This window comes from Tachyglossus aculeatus, chromosome 22, assembly GCF_015852505.1.
Source record: "Tachyglossus aculeatus isolate mTacAcu1 chromosome 22, mTacAcu1.pri, whole genome shotgun sequence".
NCBI lineage: Eukaryota > Metazoa > Chordata > Mammalia > Monotremata > Tachyglossidae > Tachyglossus > Tachyglossus aculeatus.
In genome coordinates, this window is record NC_052087.1 from 53,296,356 (window position 1) to 53,318,897 (window position 22,542).

Sequence of the window (22,542 nt, forward strand, 5' to 3'; positions counted from 1 at the left end):
ACAGGTGCTGTGGGGAAGGGAAGGAGGTAAGATGGGGGGGATGGAGAGAGGGACAAGGGGGAGAGGAAGGAAGGGGCTCAGTCTGGGAAGGCCTCCTGGAGGAGGTGAGCTCTCAGCAGGGCCTTTAAGGGAGGAAGAGAGCGAGCTTGGCAGATGGGCAGAGGGATTGGGGGCATTCCGGGCCCGGGGGGTGACCCACTGTTGGGTAGGGACCGTCTCTATGTGTCGCCAACTTGTACTTCCCAAGCGCTTAGTACAGTGCTCTGCACACAGTAAGTGCTCAATAAATACAATTGATTGATTGATTGATTGGTTATCCTTGAACTCCTTCAACTCCTTGAACGAGTTGTCTACACGCGCTGCCTAGAATTCCTCAACAACAACTCTCTCCTCGACCCCCTCCAGTCTGGCTTCCGTCCCCTTCATTCCACAGAAACTGCCCTCTCAAAGGTCACCAATGACCTCCTGCTTGCCAAATCCAACGGCTCATACTCTGTCCTAATCCTCCTCGACCTCTCAGCTGCCTTTGACACTGTGGCCCACCCCCTTCTCCTCAACACGTTATCTGACCTTGGCTTCACAGACTCCGTCCTCTCCTGGTTCTCCTCTTATCTCTCCGGTCGTTCTTTCTCAGTCTCTTTTGCAGGCTCCTCCTCCCCCTCCCATCCTCTTACTGTGGGGGTTCCCCAAGGTTCAGTGCTTGGTCCCCTTCTGTTCTCAATCTACACTCACTCCCTTGGTGACCTCATTCGCTCCCACGGCTTCAACTATCACCTCTACGCTGATGACACCCAGATCTCCATCTCTGCCCCTGCTCTCTCCCCCTCCCTCCAGGCTCGCATCTCCTCCTGCCTTCAGGACATCTCCATCTGGATGTCCGCCCGCCACCTAAAGCTCAACATGTCGAAGACTGAGCTCCTTGTCTTCCCTCCCAAACCTTGTCCTCTCCCTGACTTTCCCATCTCTGTTGACGGCACTACCATCCTTCCCGTCTCACAAGCCCGCAACCTTGGTGTCATCCTCGACTCCGCTCTCTCATTCACCCCTCACATCCAAGCCGTCACCAAAACCTGCCGGTCTCGGCTCCGCAACATTGCCAAGATCGGCCCTTTCTTCTCCATCCAAACCGCTACCCTGCTCGTTCAAGCTCTCATCCTATCCCGTCTGGACTACTGCATCAGCCTTCTCTCTGATCTCCCATCCTCGTGTCTCTCCCCACTTCAATCCATACTTCATGCTGCTGCCCGGATTATCTTTGTCCAGAAACGCTCTGGACATATTACTCCCCTCCTCAAAAACCTCCAATGGCTACCGATCAATCTGCGCATCAAGCAGAAACTCCTCACCCTGGGCTTCAAGGCTGTCCATCACCTCGCCCCCTCCTACCTCACCTCCCTTCTCTCCTTCTACTGCCCAGCCCGCACCCTCCGCTCCTCCACCACTAATCTCCTCACTGTACCTCGCTCTCGCCTGTCCCGCCATCGACCCCCGGCCCATGTCATCCCCCGGGCCTGGAATGCCCTCCCTCTGCCCATCCGCCAAGCTCGCTCTCTTCCTCCCTTCAAGGCCCTGCTGAGAGCTCACCTCCTCCAGGAGGCCTTCCCAGACTGAGCCCCTTCTTTCCTCTCCCCCTCGTCCCCCTCTCCATCCTCCCGTCTTACCTCCTTCCCTTCCCCACAGCACCTGTATATATGTATATATGGTTGTACATATTTATTACTCTATTTATCTATTTATTTATTTATTTTACTTGTACATTTCTATCCTACTTATTTTATTTTGTTGGTATGTTTGGTTCTGTTCTCTGTCTCCCCCTTTTAGACTGTGAGCCCACTGTTGGGTAGGGACTGTCTCTATGTGATGCCAATTTGTACTTCCCAAGCGCTTAGTACAGTGCTCTGCACATAGTAAGCGCTCAATAAATACGATTGATTGATTGATTGATTGATTGATTATCATCGTCCTCATAATGGTCATCCTGCTATTCGTTAAGCATTTACTATGTGCCGGGCAGCCCACTGTTGGGTAGGGACTGTCTCTATATGTTGCCAACTTGTACTTCCCAAGCGCTTAGTACAGTGCTCTGCACACAGTAAGCGCTCAATAAATATGATTGATTGATTGATTGATTGATTGGTTATCATCGTCCTCATAATGGTCATCCTGCTATTCGTTAAGCATTTACTATGTGCCGGGCACCCCACTGTTGCGTAGGGACCGTCTCTATGTGTCACCAACTTGTGCTTCCCAAGCGCTTAGTACAGTGCTCCACACACAGTAAGCGCTCAATAAATACAATTGATTGATTGATTGTCCCCAGTTGGACACAAGGTCATTGGGTTGGGCCCAGTCTCTATCCTTCCATGGGGCGCCCAGTCTTCATTCTCCTTTGTTTTGTTTTGTTGTCTGTCCTCCCCTCCTAGACTGCGAGCCTACTGTTGGGTAGGAACCGTCTCTAGATGTTGCCAACTTGGACTTCCCAAGCGCTTAGTACGGTGCTCTGCCCCCAGTAAGCGCTCAATAAATACGATTGAATGAATGAATGAATGATAAAGTCACCGAGGCCCCAGAGAAGCGAAGAGACTCGCCCAAGGCCGCCCGGCCGGTGAGCGGCCGTGCCGGGATTATCACATAAGGTATAAGCATGTAGTACAGTGCTCTGCACACAGTAAGCGCTCAATAAATACGATTGAATGAATGAATAAATACCAGAGAAGGATAACGATAACGAGGATGACGACTTCCTTCCTTAATAATGATTGTGGTATTTGTTAAGCACTTACTGTGTGATACTACTACTACTACTACTAATAATAAGGGTGGCATTTATTAAGTGTCTGCTGTGTGCCAAGTACTGTTCTAAGCGCTGGGGAGGTTACAAGGTGATCAGGTTGTCCCACGGGAGGCTCACAGTCTTCATCCCCATTTTCCAGATGAGGGAACTGAGGCCCAGAGAAGTGAAGTGACTTGCCCAAAGTCACCCAGCTGACAATTGGCGGAGCCGGGATTTGAACCCATGACCTCTGACTCCAAAGCCCGGGCTCGTTCCACTGAAGAGACAGGTGGTGGACACAGGATTAGAACCCATGACCTTCTGAACCTGTGACTTTGGGCAAGTCACTTCACTTCTCTGTGCCTCAGTTCCCTCATCTGTAAAAATGGGGATAAAGACTGGGAGCCCCCCGTGGGACAACCTGATCTCCTTGTAACCTCCCCAGTGCTTAGAACAGTGCTTTGCACCTAGTAAGCGCTTAATAAATGCTATTATTATTATTAGTAGTAGAACCATGGGTTCTAATCCCAGCTCCACCGCCTGTCTGCTCTGTGACCGTGGGCAACTCACTTCACTTCTCTGGGCCTCAGTTCCCTCATCTATAAAATGGGGATGAAGACTGTGAGCCCCGTGTGGGACAATCTGATCACGTTGCATCTCCCCCAGTGCTCAGAATAGGGCTTGGCACATAGTAAGCACTTAACAAATACCATCATCATCATTATTATTATTGTGGGCAGGGAATGCATCTTTTATATTCATTCATTCAATCATATTTATTATTATTACTAATAATAATAATGGCATTTGTTAAGCACTTCAAGTGCTTAGTCCAGTGCTCTGCACACAGTAAGCACTCGATGATTGAATGAATGAATGTACTATGTGCAAAGCACTGTTCTAAGCGCTGGAGCGCTTGAGCGCTTACTGAGTGGGGAATGTGTCTGTTATATTCATTCATTCAATCGTATTTAGTAATAATAATAATGATAACGGCATTCGTTGAGCACTTCAAGCGCTTAGTCCAGTGCTCTGCACACAGTAAGCGCTCAATAAATACGATTGAATGAATGAACTTACTATGTGCAAAGCCCTGTTCTAAGCACTGGAGCGCTTACTGAGCATTTATTCAGCTTATTGAACGCTGACTGTGTGCAGAGCGCCGTGAGCCCCGTGTGGGACCACCTGATTACCTTGCATCTCCCCCAGCGCTCAGAACAGTGCTTGGCACATAGTAAGTGCTTAACAAATACCATCATCATCATTATTATTATTGTGGGCGGGAAATGCATCTGTTATATTCATTCATTCAATCGTATTTAGTAATAATAATAATAATAATGATGGCATTTGTTAAGCACTTCAAGCGCTTAGTCCAATGCTCTGCACACAGTAAGCACTCGATAAATGAATGAATGAACGTACTATGTGCAAAGCACTGTTCTAAACGCTGGAGCGCTTGAGCGCTTACTGAGTGGGGAACGTGTCTGTTATATTCATTCATTCAATCGTATTTAGTAATAATAATAATAATAATAGTGGCATTTGTTAAGCACTTCAAGTGCTTAGTCCAGTGCTCTGCACACAATAAGCACTTGATAATTGAATGAATGAATGAACTTACTATGTGCAAAGCACTGTTCTAAGCGCTGGAGCGCTTGAGTGCTTACTGAGTGGGAAATGTGTTTGTTATATTCATTCATTCAATCGTATTTAGTGATAATAATAATAATAATAATGGCATTCGTTAAGCACTTCAAGAGCTTAGTCCAGTGCTCTGCACACAATAAGCACTCGATAATGGAATGAATGAATGAACTTACTATGTGCAAAGCACTGTTCTAAGCGCTGAAGCGCTTGAGCACTTACTGAGTGGGGAATATGTCTTTTATATTCATTCACTCGATCGTATTTAGTAATAATAATAATAACAATGATGACATTTGTTAAGCACTTCAAGCGCTTAGTCCAGTGCTCTGCACACAATAAGCACTTGATAATTGAATGAATGAATGAACTTACTATGTGCAAAGCACTGTTCTAAGCTCTGGAGCGCTTGAGCACTTTCTGAGTGGGGAATGTGTCTGTTATATTCATTCATTCAATCTTATTTAGTAATAATAATAATAATAATGATGGCATTTGTTAAGCATTTCAAGCGCTTAGTCCAGTGCTCTGCACACAATAAGCACTCAATAATTGAATGAATGAATGAACTTACTATGTGCAAAGCACTGTTCTAAGCGCTGGAGCGCCTGAGCGCTTACTGAGTGGGGAATGTGTCTGTTATATTCATTCATTCAATCATATTTAGTAATAATAATAATAATAATAATAATAATGGCATTTGTTAAGCACTTCAAGCGCTTAGTCCAGTGCTGTGCACACAATAAGCACTCGATAATTGAATGAATGAATGAACTTACTATGTGCAAAGCCCTGTTCTAAGCACTGGAGCGCTTACTGAGCATTTATTGAGCTTATTGAGCGCTGACTGTGTGCGCTCCAAAGTCCAAATCGGCCACAGAGAGAGACGGTCCCTACCCGACAACGGGCTCACGGCCTAGAAGCGGGGAGACGGACCGTCCCAAGCGCTCAGTCCGGCGCTGTGCACACAGTAAGCGCCCAGGAAATCGGCTGGACGAACGAGGAGGATGCCTCCAAGCTGGAAAGGGGGTGGTCCGGGGTGGGCGGCCCTCACCTCGACGCTGCCCGTCTGGGAGCGCAGGGTCCGGCCGACCCAGGAGGAGCGGGTCTGCCATCCTCCGGACAGGTCGCGGGCCAGGTGCAGGAGGCAGGTCACCTCCAGCTGCTGTAGCTCCTCTTCCAGCCTCTGCACCAGTCGCTCCGAGCAGGCCAGAAGCTCCTTCAGATGCTCCTTCTCCTGCCAGGGGGGTGGGAAGGGACCGTCTCACTTCTGGCTTTAAAGCCCTCGCCCCCTCCTCCCTCACCTCCCTTCTCTCCTTCTCCATCCCACAACCCCATTCCTTTGCACCTTAGAAAAACTCTCACCCCATCCCTCCTTCCCTCTTTCTCCATCCTTGCAACCCCATTCCTTCGCACCTTAGAAAAACTCAGCCCATCCCTCCTTCTTTCCTTCTCCATCCCCGCAACCCCATTCCTTCGCACCTTAGAAAAACTCTCACCCCATCCCTCCTTCCCTCCTTCTCCATCCCCGCAACCCCATTCCTTCGCACCTTAGAAAAACTCTCACCCCATCCCTCCTTCCCTCCTTCTCCATCCCCGCAACCCCATTCCTTCGCACCTTAGAAAAACTCTCACCCCATCTCTCCTTCTCCATCCCCGCAACCCCATTCCTTCGCACCTTAGAAAAACTCTCATCCCATCCCTCCTTCCCTCCTTCTCCATCCCTGCAACCCCATTCCTTCGCATCTTAGAAAAACTCTCACCCCACCCCTCCTTCTCTCCTTCTCCATCCCCGCAACCCCATTCCTTCGCACCTTAGAAAAACTCTCACCCCATCCCCCCTTCCCTCCTTCTCCATCCTTGCAACCCCATTCCTTCGCACCTTAGAATAACTCTCACCCCATCCCTCCTTCTTTCCTTCCCCATCCCCACAACCCCATTCCTTCGCAACTTAGAAAAACTCTCACCCCACCCCTCCTTCTCTCCTTCTCCATCCCCGCAACCCCATTCCTTCGCACCTTAGAAAAACTCTCACCCCATCCCTCCTTCCCTCCTTCTCCATCCCCGCAACCCCATTCCTTCACACCTTAGAAAAACTCTCACCCCATCCCTCCTTCTCTCCTTCTCCATCCCCACAACCCCATTCCTTCGCACCTTAGAAAAGCTCTCACCCCATCCCTCCTTCCCTCCTCAACTACCATCTTCAAATGCCCACTCTGCAATGGCTTCTTCACCCTCACCCGGAATGCCCTCCCTCTGCACATCCGGCAAACTAGCTCTCTTCCTCCCTTCAATCAATCATATTTATTGAGCGCTTACTGTGTGCAGAGCACTGTACTAAGCGCTTGGGAAGTCCAAGTTGGCAACATATAGAGATGGTCCCTACCCAACATTCATTCATTCATTCAATTGTATTTATTGAGCGCTTACTGTTTGCAGAGCACTGGACTAAGCGCTTGGGAAGTCCAAGTTGGCAACATATAGAGATGGTCCCTACCCAACAGTGGGCTCACAGTCGGGAAGGGGGAGACAGACAACAAAAGAAAACATATCAACAAAATAAAATAAGTAGAATAAATATGTACAAGTAAAATAAACAAATAAATAGAGTAATAAATCTGTACAAACATATATACATATATCCGGGTGCTGTGGGGAAGGGAAGGAGGTAAGGTCGGGGGGATGAGGAGAGGAAGGGGAGAGGAAGGGGCAACACTGGTTCATTCATTTATTCATTCAATCGTATTTATTGAGTGCTTACTGTGTGCAGAGCACTGTACTAAGCGCTTGGGAAGTCCAAGTTGGCAACGTATAGAGACGGTCCCTACCCAACATTCATTCATTCAATTGTATTTATTGAGTGCTTACTGTGGGCAGAGCACTGGACTAAGCGCTTGGGAAGTCCAAGTTGGCAACATCTAGAGACGGTCCCTACCCAATAGCGGGCTCACAGTCGGGAAGGGGGAGACAGACAACAAAAGAAAACATATCAACAAAATAAAATAAGTAGAATAAATATGTACAAGTAAAATAAATAAATAAATAGAGTAATAAATCCGTACAAACATATATACATATATCCGGGTGCTGTGGGGAAGGGAAGGAGGTAAGGCAGGGGGATGAGGATGGGGAGGGGAAGGAGGGGGCTCAACAGCGGTCTCACAGTCTTGAAGGGGGAGACAGACAACCACCGTTATTATTATTATTAGTCCAGCGCTCAGGTCCATGAATCCATTTATTTATTTATTTAACTCGTACATATTTATTCTATTTATTTTATTCTGTCAATATGTTCTGTTTTGTTCCCCGTCTCCCCCTTCTAGACCGTGAGCCCGCTGTTGGGTAGGGACCGTTTCTAGATGTTGCCGACTTGGACTTCCCAGGCGCTTAGTCCAGTGCTCTGCCCACAGTAAGCGCTCAATAAATACGATCGAATGAATTTCCGACCCTTCCAGTCGGCGAGGTCCCGAGTTAGCCGGAGGCTGGCCCCGCTCCCCACCTTGCCATGTTGCATCCTCTGCGCCTCCAGCCGTGCCTTGAGTTCTTCCACCTGCTTCTGAAGAGCCTCGATTAACCTGGGAGGTGGTGGGGGGCACACACAGGCAACCATATATGTATATATGTATGTACGTATTTATTACTCTATTTATTTATTTTATTTGTACATATTCTATTTATTTTATTTTGTGAATATGTTTTGTTTTGTTCCCCGTCTCCCCCTTCTAGACTGTGAGCCCGCTGTTGGGCAGGGACCGTCTCTAGATGTTGCCGAATTGGACTTCCCAAGCGCTTAGTCCAGTGCTCTGCACACAGTAAGCGCTCAATAAATACGATTGAATGAATGAATGAATGAACCAGTGTTACCCCTTCCTCTCCCCTTCCTCCCCACCTTACCTCCTTCCCCTCTCCACACCACCTGTATATATGTTTGTACGTATTGATTACTCTATTTATTTTACTTGTACATATTTTATTTATTTTATCTTGTGAATATGTTTTGTCTTGTTGTCCGTCTCCCATTTCTAGACTGTGAGCCCGCTGTTGGGTAGGGACTGTCTCTAGATGTTGCCAACTTGGACTTCCCAAGCGCTTCGTACAGTGCTCTGCACACAGTAAGCGCTCAATAAATATGATTGATTGATTCATTCATACATTCTAGACTGTGAGCCTGCTGTTGGTCAGGGACCGTCTCTAGATTTTGCTGAATTGGACTTCCCAAGCGCTTAGTCCAATGCTCTGCACACAGTAAGCGCTCAATAAATACGATTGAATGAATGAATGAATGAACCAGTGTTACCCCTTCCTCTCCCCTTCCTCCCCACCTTACCTCCTTCCCCTCTACACACCACCTGTATATATGTATATATGTTTGTACAGATTGATTACTCTATTTATTTTACTTGTACATATTCTATTTATTTTATCTTGTGAATATGTTTTGTCTTGTTGTCCGTCTCCCACTTCTAGACTGTGAGCCCGCTGTTGGGTAGGGACCGTCTCTAGATGTTGCCAACTTGGACTTCCCAAGCGCTTCATACAGTGCTCTGCACACAGTAAGCGCTCAATAAATATGATTGATTCATTCATTCATTCATTCTAGACTGTGAGCCCGCTGTTGGGTAGGGGCCGTCTCTAGATGTTGCCAACTTGGACTCCCCAAGCGCTTAGTCCAGTGCTCTGCACACAGTAAGCGCTCAATAAATACGATTGAATGAATGAATGAATGAACCAGTGTTGCCCCTTCCTCTCCCCTTCCTCCCCACCTTACCTCCTTCCTCTCCCCACAGTGCCTGTATATATGTATATATACGTTTGTACAGATTGATTACTCTATTTATTTATTTTACTTTTACATATTCTATTTATTTTAATTTGTGAATATGTTTTGTCTTGTTGTCTGTCTCCCCCTTCTAAATTGTGAACCCACTGTTGGGTAGGGACTGTCTCTAGATGTTGCCAACTTGGACTCCACAAGCACTTAGTCCAGTGCTCTACACACAGTAAGTGCTCAATAAATACGATCAAATGAATGAATGAATGAACCAGTGTTGCCCCTTCCTCTCCCCTTCCTCCCCACCTTACCTCCTTCCCCTCCCCACAGCGCCTGTATATATGTATATACGTTTGTACGGATTGATTACTCTATTTATTTAATTATTTTATTTGTACATATTTATTCTATTTATTTTATTTTGCGAATATGTTTTGTCTTGTCGTCTGTCTCCCCCTTCTAGACTGTGAGCCCGCTGTTGGGTAGGGACCCTCTCTAGATGTTGCCAACTTGTACTTCCCAAGCACTTAGTCCAGTGCTGTGCACACAGTAAGCGCTTAATAAATATGATTGAATAATAATGATGGGATTTGCTAAGCGCTTACTATGTGCAGAGCACTGTTCTAAGCCCTGTGGGGGATACAAGGTGATCAAGTTGTCCCATGTGGGGCTCCCAGCCTTAGTCCCCATTTTACAGATGAGGTAACTGAGGCTCAGAGAATCAATCAATCGTATTTATTGAGCGCTTACTGTGTGCAGAGCACTGTACTAAGCGCTTGGGAAGTCCAAGTTGGCAACATATAGAGACGGTCCCTACCCAACAGTGGACTCACAGGCTAGAAGTTAAGTGACTTTGCCCGAGGACACACAGAAGACGTGGTGGAGTCGGGATGCGAACCCCTCACCTCTGACTCCAAAGCCCGGGCTCTTTCCACCGAGCCAAGCTGCTTCTTGAATGAATGAATGCACACAGTAAGCGCTCAATAAATGCAACTGAATGATTGAATGAATGAACCAGGGAAGAAGAAGGGGGCCGGAGGTCAGAGGTCAATCAATCAATCAATCAATCAATCATATTTATTGAGCGCTTACTGTGTGCAGAGCACTGTACTAAGCGCTTGGGAGGTCCAAGTTGGCAACATCTAGAGACAGCCTCTACTCAACAGTGTGCTCACAGTCTAGAAGTATTTATTGAGCACTTACTGTGTGCAGAGCACTGGACAAAGCGCTTGGGAAGTACAAGTTGGCAACATCTAGAGACAGTCCCTATGCAACAGCGGGCTCACAGTCTAGAAGGAGGAGACAGACAACAAAACAAAACATATTCACAAAATAAAATAAATAGAATAAATATGTACAAATAAAATTCATTCATTCAGTCAGTCAGTCAGTCAGTCAATCGTATTTATTGAGCGCTTACTGTGTGCAGGGCACTGGACTAAGTGCTTGGGAAGTCCAAGTTGGCAACATCTAGAGACGGTCCCTACCCAACAGTGGGCTCACAGTCGAGAAGGGGGAGACAGACAACAAAACAAAACATATTCACAAAATAAAATAAATAGAATAAATATGTACAAATAAAATTCATTCATTCATTCTTTCAGTCAATAGTATTTATTGAGCGCTTACTGTGTGCAGAGCACTGGACTAAGCACTTGGGAAGTCCAAGTTGGCAACATCTGGAGACGGTCCTTACCCAACAGTGGGCTCACAGTCGAGAAGGGGGAGACAGACAACAAAACAAAACATATTAACAAAATAAAATAAATAGAACAAATATGTACAAATAAAATTCATTCATTCATTCATTCAATCGTATTTATTGAGCGCTTATTGTGTGCAGAGCACTGGACTAAGCACTTGGGAAGTCCAAGTTGGCAACATCTAGAGACGGTCCCTACCCAACAGCGGGCTCACAGTCTAGAAGGGGGAGACAGACAACAAAACCAAACATATTAACAAAATAAAATAAATAGAATAAATATGTACAAATAAAATTCATTCATTCATTCATCAGTCATTCAATCGTACTTATTGAGCGCTTACTGTGTGCAGAGCACAGGACTAAGCGCTCGGGAAGTCCAAGTTGACAACATCTAGAGACGGTCCCTACCCAACAGCGGGCTCACGGTCTAGAAGGATGGGGCCCGGGCTGGGCCGCCCTGGACGAGGGTGAGCGCGGTCAGCCTGGGCCGTGCCCGGGGGCACAGGGTGGGCTGCGGGCGGGTTTCGAGGGGGACGGGGGGCACCCACCTCCGCTGGACCCCTTCTTGGCCGTGCTGGTTGACCAGGGCCCGCAAGATGCCCGACAGTTGGGCCTCCGGCCTCCTCCGGGCCGCCTGGCGCAAAGCCCGAAGCTCCAGATCTTTCTGCCGAAGGAGAAGCCGCAGGGTCCGGGCGTCCAGAGGGGGTCTGCAACGGCACCGTGCCCCCTAATGATGGCATTTATTAAGCGTTTACTATGTGCAAAGCACTGTTCTAAGCGCTGGGGAGGTTACAAGGTGATCAGGTTGTCCTGTGTGGGGCTCCCAGTCTTCATCCTCATTTTCCAGATGAGGGAACTGAGGCCCAGAGAAGTGAAGTGACTTGCCCACAGTCACACAGCTGACAATTGGCGGAGTCGGAATTCGAACCCATGACCTCTGACTCCAAAGCCCGGGGTCTTGCCACTGAGCCACGCTGCTTCTCAAGGATGCTGCCCCCTCCCCATCATCCCCCCAATCCCCCCCATCTGCCGCTGCCACCCCCAGTTGGCATCTTTCCCGCCCTTTGGGGGTCGAAGACCGGACGCTCGTCGCAAGCGGGGAATGCGTCTGGTTATCGTATTATATCACAATATTATGTAATTATACGTAATTATACGTAATAATACGTATAATGTTGCCAATTTGTACTTCCCAAGCGCTTAGTACAGTGCTCTGCACATAGTAAGTGCTCAATAAATATGATTGATGATGATAATAAGTATACGTAATAATTACATATTATAATACGATCTATTACTATATTATATTATCAATCAATTAATCAATCATATTTATTGAGCACTTACTGTGTGCAGAGCACTGGACTAAGCGCTTGGGAAGTCCAAGTTGGCAACATACAGAGACGGTCCCTACCCAACAGTGGGCTCACAGTCTAGAAGGGGGAAATAGATTGTTATTATTATAACAATAACAATAATGATGGCATTTATTAAGCGCTTCCTATTCTGTTCTAAGCACTGGGGAGGTTACAAGGCGATCAGAGAAGCAGCGTGGCTCAGTGGAAAGAGCCCGGGCTTTGGAGTCAGAGGTCATGGGTTCAAATCCCGGCTCCACCAATTGTCAGCTGGGTGACTTTGGGCGAGTCACTTCACTTCTCTGGGCCTCAGTTCCCTCATCTGTAAAATGGGGATTAAGACTGTGAGCCCCCCCATGGGACAAGAGAAGCAGCGTGGCTCAGTGGAAAGAGCATGGGCTTTGCGGTCAGAGGTCATGGGTTCGAATCCCAACTCTGCCACATGTCTGCTGTGTGACCTTGGGCAAGTCACTTAACTTCTCTGAGCCTCAGTTACCTCATCTGTAAAATGGGGATTAAGACTATGAACCCTACACGGGACAACCTGATCACTTTGTATCCCCCCCAGCGCTTAGAACAGTGCTTTGCACATAGTAAGTGCTTTGCGCTCTCAAAGGTCACCAATGACCTCCTGCTTGCCAAATCCAACGGCTCCTACTCTGTCCTAATCCTCCTCGACCTCTCAGCTGCCTTTGACACTGTGGCCCACCCCCTTCTCCTCAACACGCTATCTGACCTTGGCTTCACAGACTCCGTCCTCTCCTGGTTCTCCTCTTATCTCTCCGGTCGTTCTTTCTCAGTCCCTTTTACAGGCTCCTCCTCCCGCTCCCATCCTCTTACTGTGGGGGTTCCCCAAGGTTCAGTGCTTGGTCCCCTTCTGTTCTCAATCTACACTCACTCCCTTGGTGACCTCATTCGCTCCCACGGCTTCAACTATCATCTGTACGCTGATGACCCCCAGATCTCCATCTCTGCCCCTGCTCTCTCCCCCTCCCTCCAGGCTCGCATCTCCTCCTGCCTTCAGGACATCTCCATCTGGATGTCCGCCCGCCACTTAAAGCTCAACATGTCGAAGACCGAGCTCCTTGTCTTCCCTCCCAAACCTTGTCCTCTCCCTGACTTTCCCATCTCTGTTGACGGCACTACCATCCTTCCCGTCTCACAAGCCCGCAACCTTGGTGTCATCCTCGACTCCGCTCTCTCATTCACCCCTCACATCCAAGCCGTCACCAAAACCTGCCGGTCTCAGCTCCGCAACATTGCCAAGATCCGCCCTTTCCTCTCCATCCAAACCGCTACCCTGCTCGTTCAAGCTCTCATCCTATCCCGTCTGGACTACTGCACTAGCCTTCTCTCTGATCTCCCATCCTCGTGTGTCTCTCCACTTCAATCCATACTTCATGCTGCTGCCCGGATTATCTTTGTCCAGAAGCGCTCTGGACATATTACTCCCCTCCTCAAAAACCTCCAATGGCTACCGATCAATCTGCGCATCAGGCAGAAACTCCTCACCCTGGGCTTCAAGGGTGTCCATCCATCCCCTCGCCCCCTCCTACCTCACCTCCCTTCTGTCCTTCTCCTGCCCAGCCCGCACCCTCCGCTCCTCCACCACTAATCTCCTCACCGTACCTCGCTCTCGCCTGTCCCGCCATCGACCCCCGGCCCACGTCCTCCCCCGGGCCTGGAATGCCCTCCCTCTGCCCCTCCGCCAAGCTAGCTCTCTTCCTCCCTTCAAGGCCCTGCTGAGAGCTCACCTCCTCCAGGAGGCCTTCCCAGACTGAGCCCCTTCTTTCCTCTCCCCCTCGTCCCCCTCTCCATCCCCCCGTCTCACCTCCTTCCCTTCCCCACAGCACCTGTATATATGTATATACGGTTGCACATATTTATTACTCTATTTATTTATTTATTTATTTATTTATTTATTTTACTTGTACATTTCTATCCTACTTATTTTATTTTGTTGGTATGTTTGGTTCTGTTCTCTGTCTCCCCCTTTTAGACTGTGAGCCCACTGTTGGGTAGGGACTGTCTCTATGTGATGCCAATTTGTACTTCCCAAGCGCTTAGTACAGTGCTCTGCACATAGTAAGCGCTCAATAAATACGAGTGATTGATTGATTGATAAGTGCTTAACAAATGCCAACCTGATCACCTTGTAACCTCCCCAGCGCTTAGAACTGTGCTTTCCACATAGTAAGTGCTTAATAAATGCCATTATTATTATTATTATTATTATTATCAGGTTGTCCCACAGGGGGCTCACAGTTTTAGTTCCCATTTTGCAGGTGAGGTCACTGAGGCCCAGAGAAGTTAAGTGACTTTGAGCCCACTGTTGGGTAGGGCCCGTCTCTACATGTTGCCAACCTGTACTTCCCAAGCGCTTGGTACAGTGCTCTGCACACAGTAAGCGCTCAATAAATATGATTGATTTGATTATTGCTACGAGAAGTAGCATGGCTCAGCGGAAAGAGGGCGAGCTTGGGAGTCAGAGGTCATGGGTTCTAATCCTGCCACCTCCACTTTTTTTTAAGTATGGCATTTATTAAGCACTCACTATGTGCAAAGCTCTGGATAATAATAGCATTTATTAAGCGCTTACTATGGGCAAGGCACCGTTCTAAGCACTGGGGAGGTTCAGGTTGTCCCACCCGGGGCTCATAGTCTTAATCCCCATTTTCCAGATGAGGGAACTGAGACTCAGAGAAGTTAAGTGACTCCATCCCCCCCATTTTACCTCCTTCCCTTCCCCACAGCACCTGGATATATGTATATATGTTTGTACATACTTGTTACTCTATCTGTTTATTTATTTATTTTACCTGTACATAGCTATTCTATTTATTTTATTTTGTTAGTATGTTTGGTTTTGTTCTCTGTCTCCCCCTTTTAGACTGTGAGCCCACTGTTGAGTAGGGACCATCTCTATATGTTGCCAACTTGTACTTCCCAAGTGCTTAGTACAGTGCCCTGCACACAGTAAGCGCTCAGTAAATACGATTGATGGTGATGATGACGCTCCGCTCACAGTACGCTATTTATTTATTTATTTTACTTGTACATATCTATTCTATTTATTTTATTTTGTTAATACGTTTGTTGTGTTCCCTGTCTCCCCCTTCTCAACTGTGAGCCCGCTGTTGGGTAGGGACCGCAACTTGGACTTCCCAAGCGCTTAGTCCAGTGCTCTGCACACAGTAAGCGCTCAATGGGTAGGGATCGTCTCTATGTGTTGCCAACTTGTACTTCCCAAGCGCTTAGTCCAGTGCTCTGCACACAGTAAGCGCTCAATAAATATGATTGATTGATTGATTGATTCCCTCCCTCTGCCCATCCGCCAAGCTCGCTCTCTTCCTCCCTTCAAGGCCCTACTGAGAGCTCACCTCCTCCAGGAGGCCTTCCCACACTCAGCCCCTTCCTTCCTCCCCCCTCGTCCCCCTCTCCATCCCCCCCCCATCTTACCTCCTTCCCTTCCCCACGGCACCTGTATATATGTATATATGTTTGTACATATTTATTACTCTATTTATTTATTTTACTTGTACATATCTATTCTATTTATTTCATTTTGTTAGTATGTTTGGTTTTGTTCTCTGTCTCCCCCTTTTAGACTGGGAGCCCACTGTTGGGTCGGGACTGTCTCTATATGTTGCCCACTTGTCCTTCCCAAGCGCTTAGTCCAGTGCTCTGCACACAGTAAGCGCTCAATAAATATGATTGATTGATTGATTGATTCCCAAGAGCTTAGTCCAGTGCTCTGCACACAGTAAGCGCTCAATAAATATGATTGATTGATTGAATAAATACGATTGATTGATAGTACGCGCTCAAGAGATACGATCGATGGATTGATCGGGGCCTGGATAGGGGGAAGGCCGGGATGACCTTCGGAGGGAAGTCAGGCAGAGGGACTGGGAGCCCACTGTTGGGTAGGGACTGTCTCTCTATGTTGCCAACTTGTACTTTCCAAGCGCTTAGTACAGTGCTCTGCACACAGTAAGCGCTCAATAAATACGATTGATTGATTGATTGATTGATTGATTGAAACCGGGTCACGTACTGGAGGTCGCCGTCCGGGTGACGGGAGTCCTCTTCGGCCTGGCCCGGTCCGAGGGGCGGGAGGGTCTCGTCCTTGCCGGGTTCCCCGCTCAACTCCATGGACTGCCAGAGCACGGACTCGTTTTCCGGCCCGTCGCCCGGGGAGGCCTCCTCCTGCCCGCTGGCATCGGCCTCTGCCCGCCCCGGCTCTCCGGCCGGTGGCGAAGGCGGCCGGGCGCTGGGGACGGGCTTGGCCATCTGCGGGCAGAGGTGGGAGAAGGGACCAGCTGCGACAGCCATCACCCAACCCATCGGATCTGTCGGTGTGGACTAAGCGCTTGGGAGAGGAGCCTGGGCTAATGATAATAATAATAATAATGGCATTTATTAAGCGCTTACTATGTGCAAAGCACTATTCTAAGCGCTGGGGAGGATACAAGGTGATTGGGTTTTTAGACTGTGAGCCCACTGTTGGGTAGGGACTGTCTCTGTATGTTGCCAATTTGTACTTCCCAAGCGCTTAGTACAGTGCTCTGCACATAGTAAGCGCTCAATAAATGCGATTGATGATGATGATGATTGGGTTGTCCCACGGGGGGCTCACCGTCTTAACCCCAATTTTACAGATGAGGGAACTGAGGCCCAGAGAAGTGAAGTGACTAGCCCAAAGTCACACAGCTGACAACTGGTGGAGCTGGGATTTGAACCCATGACCTCTGACTCCAAAGCCCATGCTCTTTTCAACTGAGCCACACTGCTAATAATAATGTATATATGTTTGTACATATATATTACTCTATTTATTTATTTATTTATTTATTTGTTTGTTTGTTTGTTTGTTTATTTATTTATCTGTATTAAGCGCTTGGGAAGTACAAGTTGGCAACATATAGAGACAGTCCCTACCCAACAGTGGGCTCACAGTCTAATAGGGGGAGACAGAGAACAAAATCAAACATACTAACAATATAAAATAAATAGAATAGATATGTGCAAGTAAAATAAATAAATAAATAGAGTAATAAATATGTACAAACATATATACATATATATACTTCACTTCTCTGGGCCTCAGTTCCCTCATCTGGAAAATGGGGGTGAAGACTGTGAGCCCCACGTGGGACAACCTGATCACCTTGTATCCTCCCCAGCGCTTGGAACAGTGCTTTGCACATAATAAGTGCTTAATAAATGCCATCATTATTATTCTTCTAGACTGTGAGCCCGTTGTTGTGTAGGGACCGTCTCTATATGTTGCCAACTTGTACTTCCCAAGCACTTAGTACAGTGCTCTGCACACAGTAAGTGTTCAATAAGTACGATTGAATGAATGAATGAATTTTAGAGAAGCAGCGTGGCTCCAGGGAAAGAGCCCGGGCTTTGGAGTCAGAGGTCATGGGTTCAAATCCCGGCTCCCCCAATTGTCAGCTTTGTGACTTTGGGCAAGTCACTTCATTTCTCTGGGCCTCGGTTCCCTCATCTTTACAATGGGGGTGAAGACTGTGAGCCCCCCATGGGACAACCTGATCACCTTGTAACCTCCCCAGCGCTTAGAACAGTGCTTTGCACATAGTAAATGCTTAATAAATACCATCATTATTATTCTTCTAGACTGTGAGCCTGTTGTTGGGTAGGGACCATCTCTATATGTTGCCAACTTGTACTTCCCAAGCGGTTAGTACAGTGCTCTGCACACAGTAAGTGCTCAATAAATACTAGTGAATGAATGAATGAATTTTAGAGAAGCAGTGTGGTTCAATGGAAAGAGCCCGGGCTTTGGAGTCAGAGGTCACGGGTTCAAATCCCGGCTCCGCCAATTGTCAGCTGTGTGACTTTGGCCAAGTCACTTCACTTCTCTGGGCCTCGGTTTCCTCATCTGGAAAATGGGGATGAAGACTGTGAGCCCCCTGTGGGACAACCTGATCACCTTGTAACTTCCCTAGCGCTTAGAACAGTGCTTTGCACGTAGTAAGCACTTAATAAATGCCATTATTATTATTATTATTTGGGGGAAGGGGCTGGACAGTGGGGTGGGGGGAGAGGAGGCTGGCCAGATCTGTGCCACCCAGGGAGACCCAGTTCTCTGGTTCCGGGCTCTGAACGCTGGAGAAGCAGCATGGCTCAATGGGTAGAGCCCAGGCTTGGGAGTCAGAGGTCACGGGTTCAAATCCCGGCTCCACCACTTGTCTGCTGGGTGACTTTGGGCAAGTCACTTCACTTCTCTGGGCCTCAATTCCCTCATCTGTAAAATGGGGATGAAGACTGTGAGCCCCCCCGTGGGGCAACCTGATTACCTTGCAACCTCCCCAGCGCTTAGAACAGTGGTTGGCACATAGTAAGCGCTTAACAAATGCCATCTTTATTATTATCATTATTATTATTGTCAGCTGTGTGACTTTGGGCAAGTCACTTCACTTCTCTGGGCCTCAATTCCCTCATCTGGAAAATGGGGATGAAGACTGTGAGCCCCCCGTGGGACAACCTGATCACCTTGTAACCTCCCCAGCGCTTAGAACAGTGGTTGGCACATAGTAAGCGCTTAACAAATGCCATTATTATTATTATTGTCAGCTGTGTGACTTTGGGCAAGTCACTTCACTTCTCTGGGCCTCAGTGACCTCATCTGGAAAATGGGGATGAAGACTGTGAGCCCCCCCGTGGGACAACCTGATCACCTTGTATCTCCCCCAGTGCTTAGAAATGCGCTTCGCACATAGTAAGCGCTAAACAAATACCATCATCATTATTATTATTATTCAAGCTCCTCATGTATTGGACTTTCCAAGCGTTTAGTCCAATGCCCTGCACACTGTAAGCTGTAATAATAATAATAATAATGATGGCATTTGTTAAGCGCTTACTATGTGCAAAGCACTGTTCTAAGCGCTGGGGGGGGATACAAGGTGATCAGGTTGTCCCATGTGGGGCTCACAGTCTTAATCCCCATTTTACAGATGAGGTAACTGAGGCTCAGAGAAGTGAAGTGACTTGCCCAAGGTCACACAGCAGACATGTGGCAGAGCCGGGATTAGAACCCATGACCTCTGACTCCAAAGCCGGGGCTCTTTCCACTGAGCCACGCTGCTTCCTTGAAGCACTCTAAGCACACTATTTATTTGTTATTCAATTATCTATTCATTTATTTATAACCCAGTGCTTCGAACAGTGCTTTGCACATAGTAAGCGCTTAATAAATGCTATTATTATTATTATTATTAGTGTTTATCTCCCCCTCTAGACCATAAGCTTGTTGTGGGCAGGGAATCTTTCCATTTACTGTTCTATCACCCTCTCCCAGCAGCTTAGTACCGTGTTCCCGACACAGTAAGCGCTCAATAAATACGACTGAATGAATGAATATAAGCGCTCAATAAATACCATCTTCCACAGCCTCCTCTGGGCCACCCTGATCTGGGTTCGGGTCTCCATAGCTCCCTTGGCCTGACAGCCCCCTCCCCCGCAACTCCCCGCAGCTGCCTTGAGGGTCCTTGCACAGACAGAGAAACTGAGGCCCAAAGCCGGGCTGACATTCCCGCATGGATGATGATGATAATGGTATTTGTTAAGCGCTTACTATGTGCCAAGCACTGTTCTAAGCGCTGGGGGAGATATGAGGTCCTCAGGTCATCCCATGTGGGGCTTTGATGATGGCATTTGATGATGCATTTGATGATGGCGTGCTTACTATCAATCAATCAATCAATTGTATTTATTGAGCGCTTACTGTGTGCAGAGCACTGTACTAAGCGCTTGGGAAGTCCAAGTTGGCAACATAGAGAGACGGTCCCTACCCAACAGTGGGCTCACAGTCTAGAAGGGGGAGACAGAGAACAAAACAAAACACACTAACAAAATAAAATAAATAGAATAGACATGTACAAGTAAAATAAATAAATACTATAAATAAATAAATAAATAAATTAATTAATTAATTAATAAAATACTATGTGCCAAGCACTGTTCTAAGCGCTGGGGAGGTTACAAGGTGATCAGGTTGTCCCACGGGGGGTTCAGTCTTCATCCCCATTTGGCAGACAAGGTAACTGAGGCACAGAGAATAATAATAATAATAATAATAAAAGAATAATAATAATGGCATTTATTAAGCACTTACTTTCATTCATTCATTCAATTGTATTTATTGAGCGCTTACTGTGTGCAGAGCACTGGACTAAGTGCTTGGGAAGTACAAGTTGGCAACAAATAGAGATGGTCCCTACCCAACAGCTGGTTCATAGCACTGTTCTAAGCGCTGGGGAGGTTACAAGGTGATCAGGTTGTCCCACGGGGGGCTCACAGTCTTCATCTCCCATTTTCCAGATGAGGTCACTGAGGCCCAGAGAAGTGAAGTGACTTGCCCAAAGTCACACAGTTGACAATAATAATAATAATAATGCTGTGCATTTAGCTTTAATTCTATTTATTCTGACGACTTGACACCTGTCCACATGTTTTGTTTTGTTGTCCGTCTCCCCCTTCTAGACTGTGAGCCCATTGTTGGGTAGGGACCGTCTCTCTATGTCGCCGACGTGTACTTCCCAAGCGCTTAGTCCAGTGCTCTGCACACAGTAAGCGCTCAATAAATATGAATGAATGAATTGGCGGAGCCAGGATCTGCACCCACGACCTCTGACTCCCAAGCCCGGGCTCTTTCCACTGAGCCACGCTGCTTGTCAACTAGTGAGCGCTTACCAGATACCATCATTATTAATGATGATTATAAAAGTGTTTCTAGACTGTGAGCCCGCTGTTGGGTAGGGACCGTCTCTCTGTGTTGCCAACTTGGACTTCCCAAGCGCTTAGTCCAGTGCTCTGCACACAGGAAGCGCTCAATAAGTACGATGGAATGAATGAATGAAAGTGTTCAGTACACACCAGGGATTGATCGGGTGGCCGGTTCCAACTTCCCCTGCCCGCCTGCCCCCAACTCACCGGCCGTGGGGGGTTGTTGGTCTCTGCTCCTCCCCAGTGTTGGGGGGCAGGGGGGATTCCTTGGTTACCTTGGTTACCATTTCCTTGGTTACCTTGGTTACCATTGCCATGGTTACCGGAGGGCTGCGGGGATGGGGGGCAAACCCACCCCCAACTCCAGCAGCAATTTGGGCCGGGGGCCTTGCGGGCCGAATGTCGGCGGGAAGGCCGGAAGAAGTCGATCACATTTATTGAGCGCTTACCGTGTGCAGAGCACTGGACTGAGCGCTTGGGAGACGACACTACCGCAATATTAATACTACTACTACTAATAATGGCATTTGTTAAGCGCTTACTATGTGCAAAGCGCTGGGGAGGCTACAAGGTGACCGGGTTGTCCCACGGGGGGCTCACAGTCTCCATCCCCATTTGACAGATGAGGTAACTGAGGCACAGAGAATCAATCAATCAATCAATCAATCAATCGTATTTATTGAGCGCTTACTGTGTGCAGAGCACTGTACTAAGCGCTTGGGAAGTCCAAGTTGGCAACATATAGAGACAGTCCCTACCCAACAGTGGGCTCACAGTCTAAAAGGGGGAGACGGAGAACAAAACCAAACATACTAACAAAATAAAATAAATAGAATAGATATGTACAGGTAAAATGAATAAATAAATAAATAAATAAATAAATAATAGATAAATAATAGATAAATAATAAATAAATAAGAAGTCAAGTGACTTGCCCAAAGTCACCCAGCTGACAATTGGTGGAGCTGGGATGATGATGATGGGATTTGTTAAGCGCTTACTATGTGCCAAGCACTGTTCTAAGCGCTGGGGAGGCTACAAGGTGACCAGGTTGTCCCACGGGGGGGCTCACAGTCTTCATCCCCATTTGACAGATGAGGTAAACTGAGGCACAGAGAAGTCGACTTGCCCAAAGTCACCCAGCTGACAATTGGTGGAGCTGGGATGATGATGATGGGATTTGTTAAGCGCTTACTATGTGCCACGCGCTGTTCTAAGCACTGGGGAGGCTACAAGGTGACCAGGTTGTCCCACGGGGGGCTCACAGTCTTCATCCCCATTTGACAGATGAGGGAACTGAGGCACAGAGAAGTCAAGTGACTTGCCCAAAGTCACCCAGCTGACAATTGGTGGAGCTGGGATGATAATGATGGGATTGGTTAAGTGCTTACTATGTGCCAAGCACTGTTCTAAGCACTGGGGAGGCTACAAGGTGACCAGGTTGTCCCATGGGGGGCTCACGGTCTTCATCCCCATTTGACAGATGAGGTAACTGAGGCACAGAGAAGTCAAGTGACTTGCCCAAAGTCAC

The 22,542-nt window shown here is 47.6% G+C and overlaps 1 protein-coding gene across 1 annotated transcript in view; it reads right to left on the bottom strand.

Annotated features, from left to right (window-relative positions):
* The window catches only part of LMNTD2 (lamin tail domain containing 2), a 46,243-nt gene extending 24,987 nt beyond the window's left edge, over positions 1–21,256 (bottom strand). Inside the window, exons 1-5 of the mRNA XM_038765375.1 lie at positions 21,219–21,256; positions 16,309–16,544; positions 11,445–11,603; positions 7,920–7,995; positions 5,475–5,657 (exon numbers count right to left, since the gene is read on the bottom strand). Coding sequence (XP_038621303.1) covers positions 5,475–5,657; positions 7,920–7,995; positions 11,445–11,603; positions 16,309–16,544 — 654 coding nt within the window. The 5' untranslated portion in view covers positions 21,219–21,256. The remainder of the gene's footprint in view (positions 1–5,474; positions 5,658–7,919; positions 7,996–11,444; positions 11,604–16,308; positions 16,545–21,218) is intronic.
* Between the last annotated feature and the right edge of the window lie 1,286 nt (positions 21,257–22,542).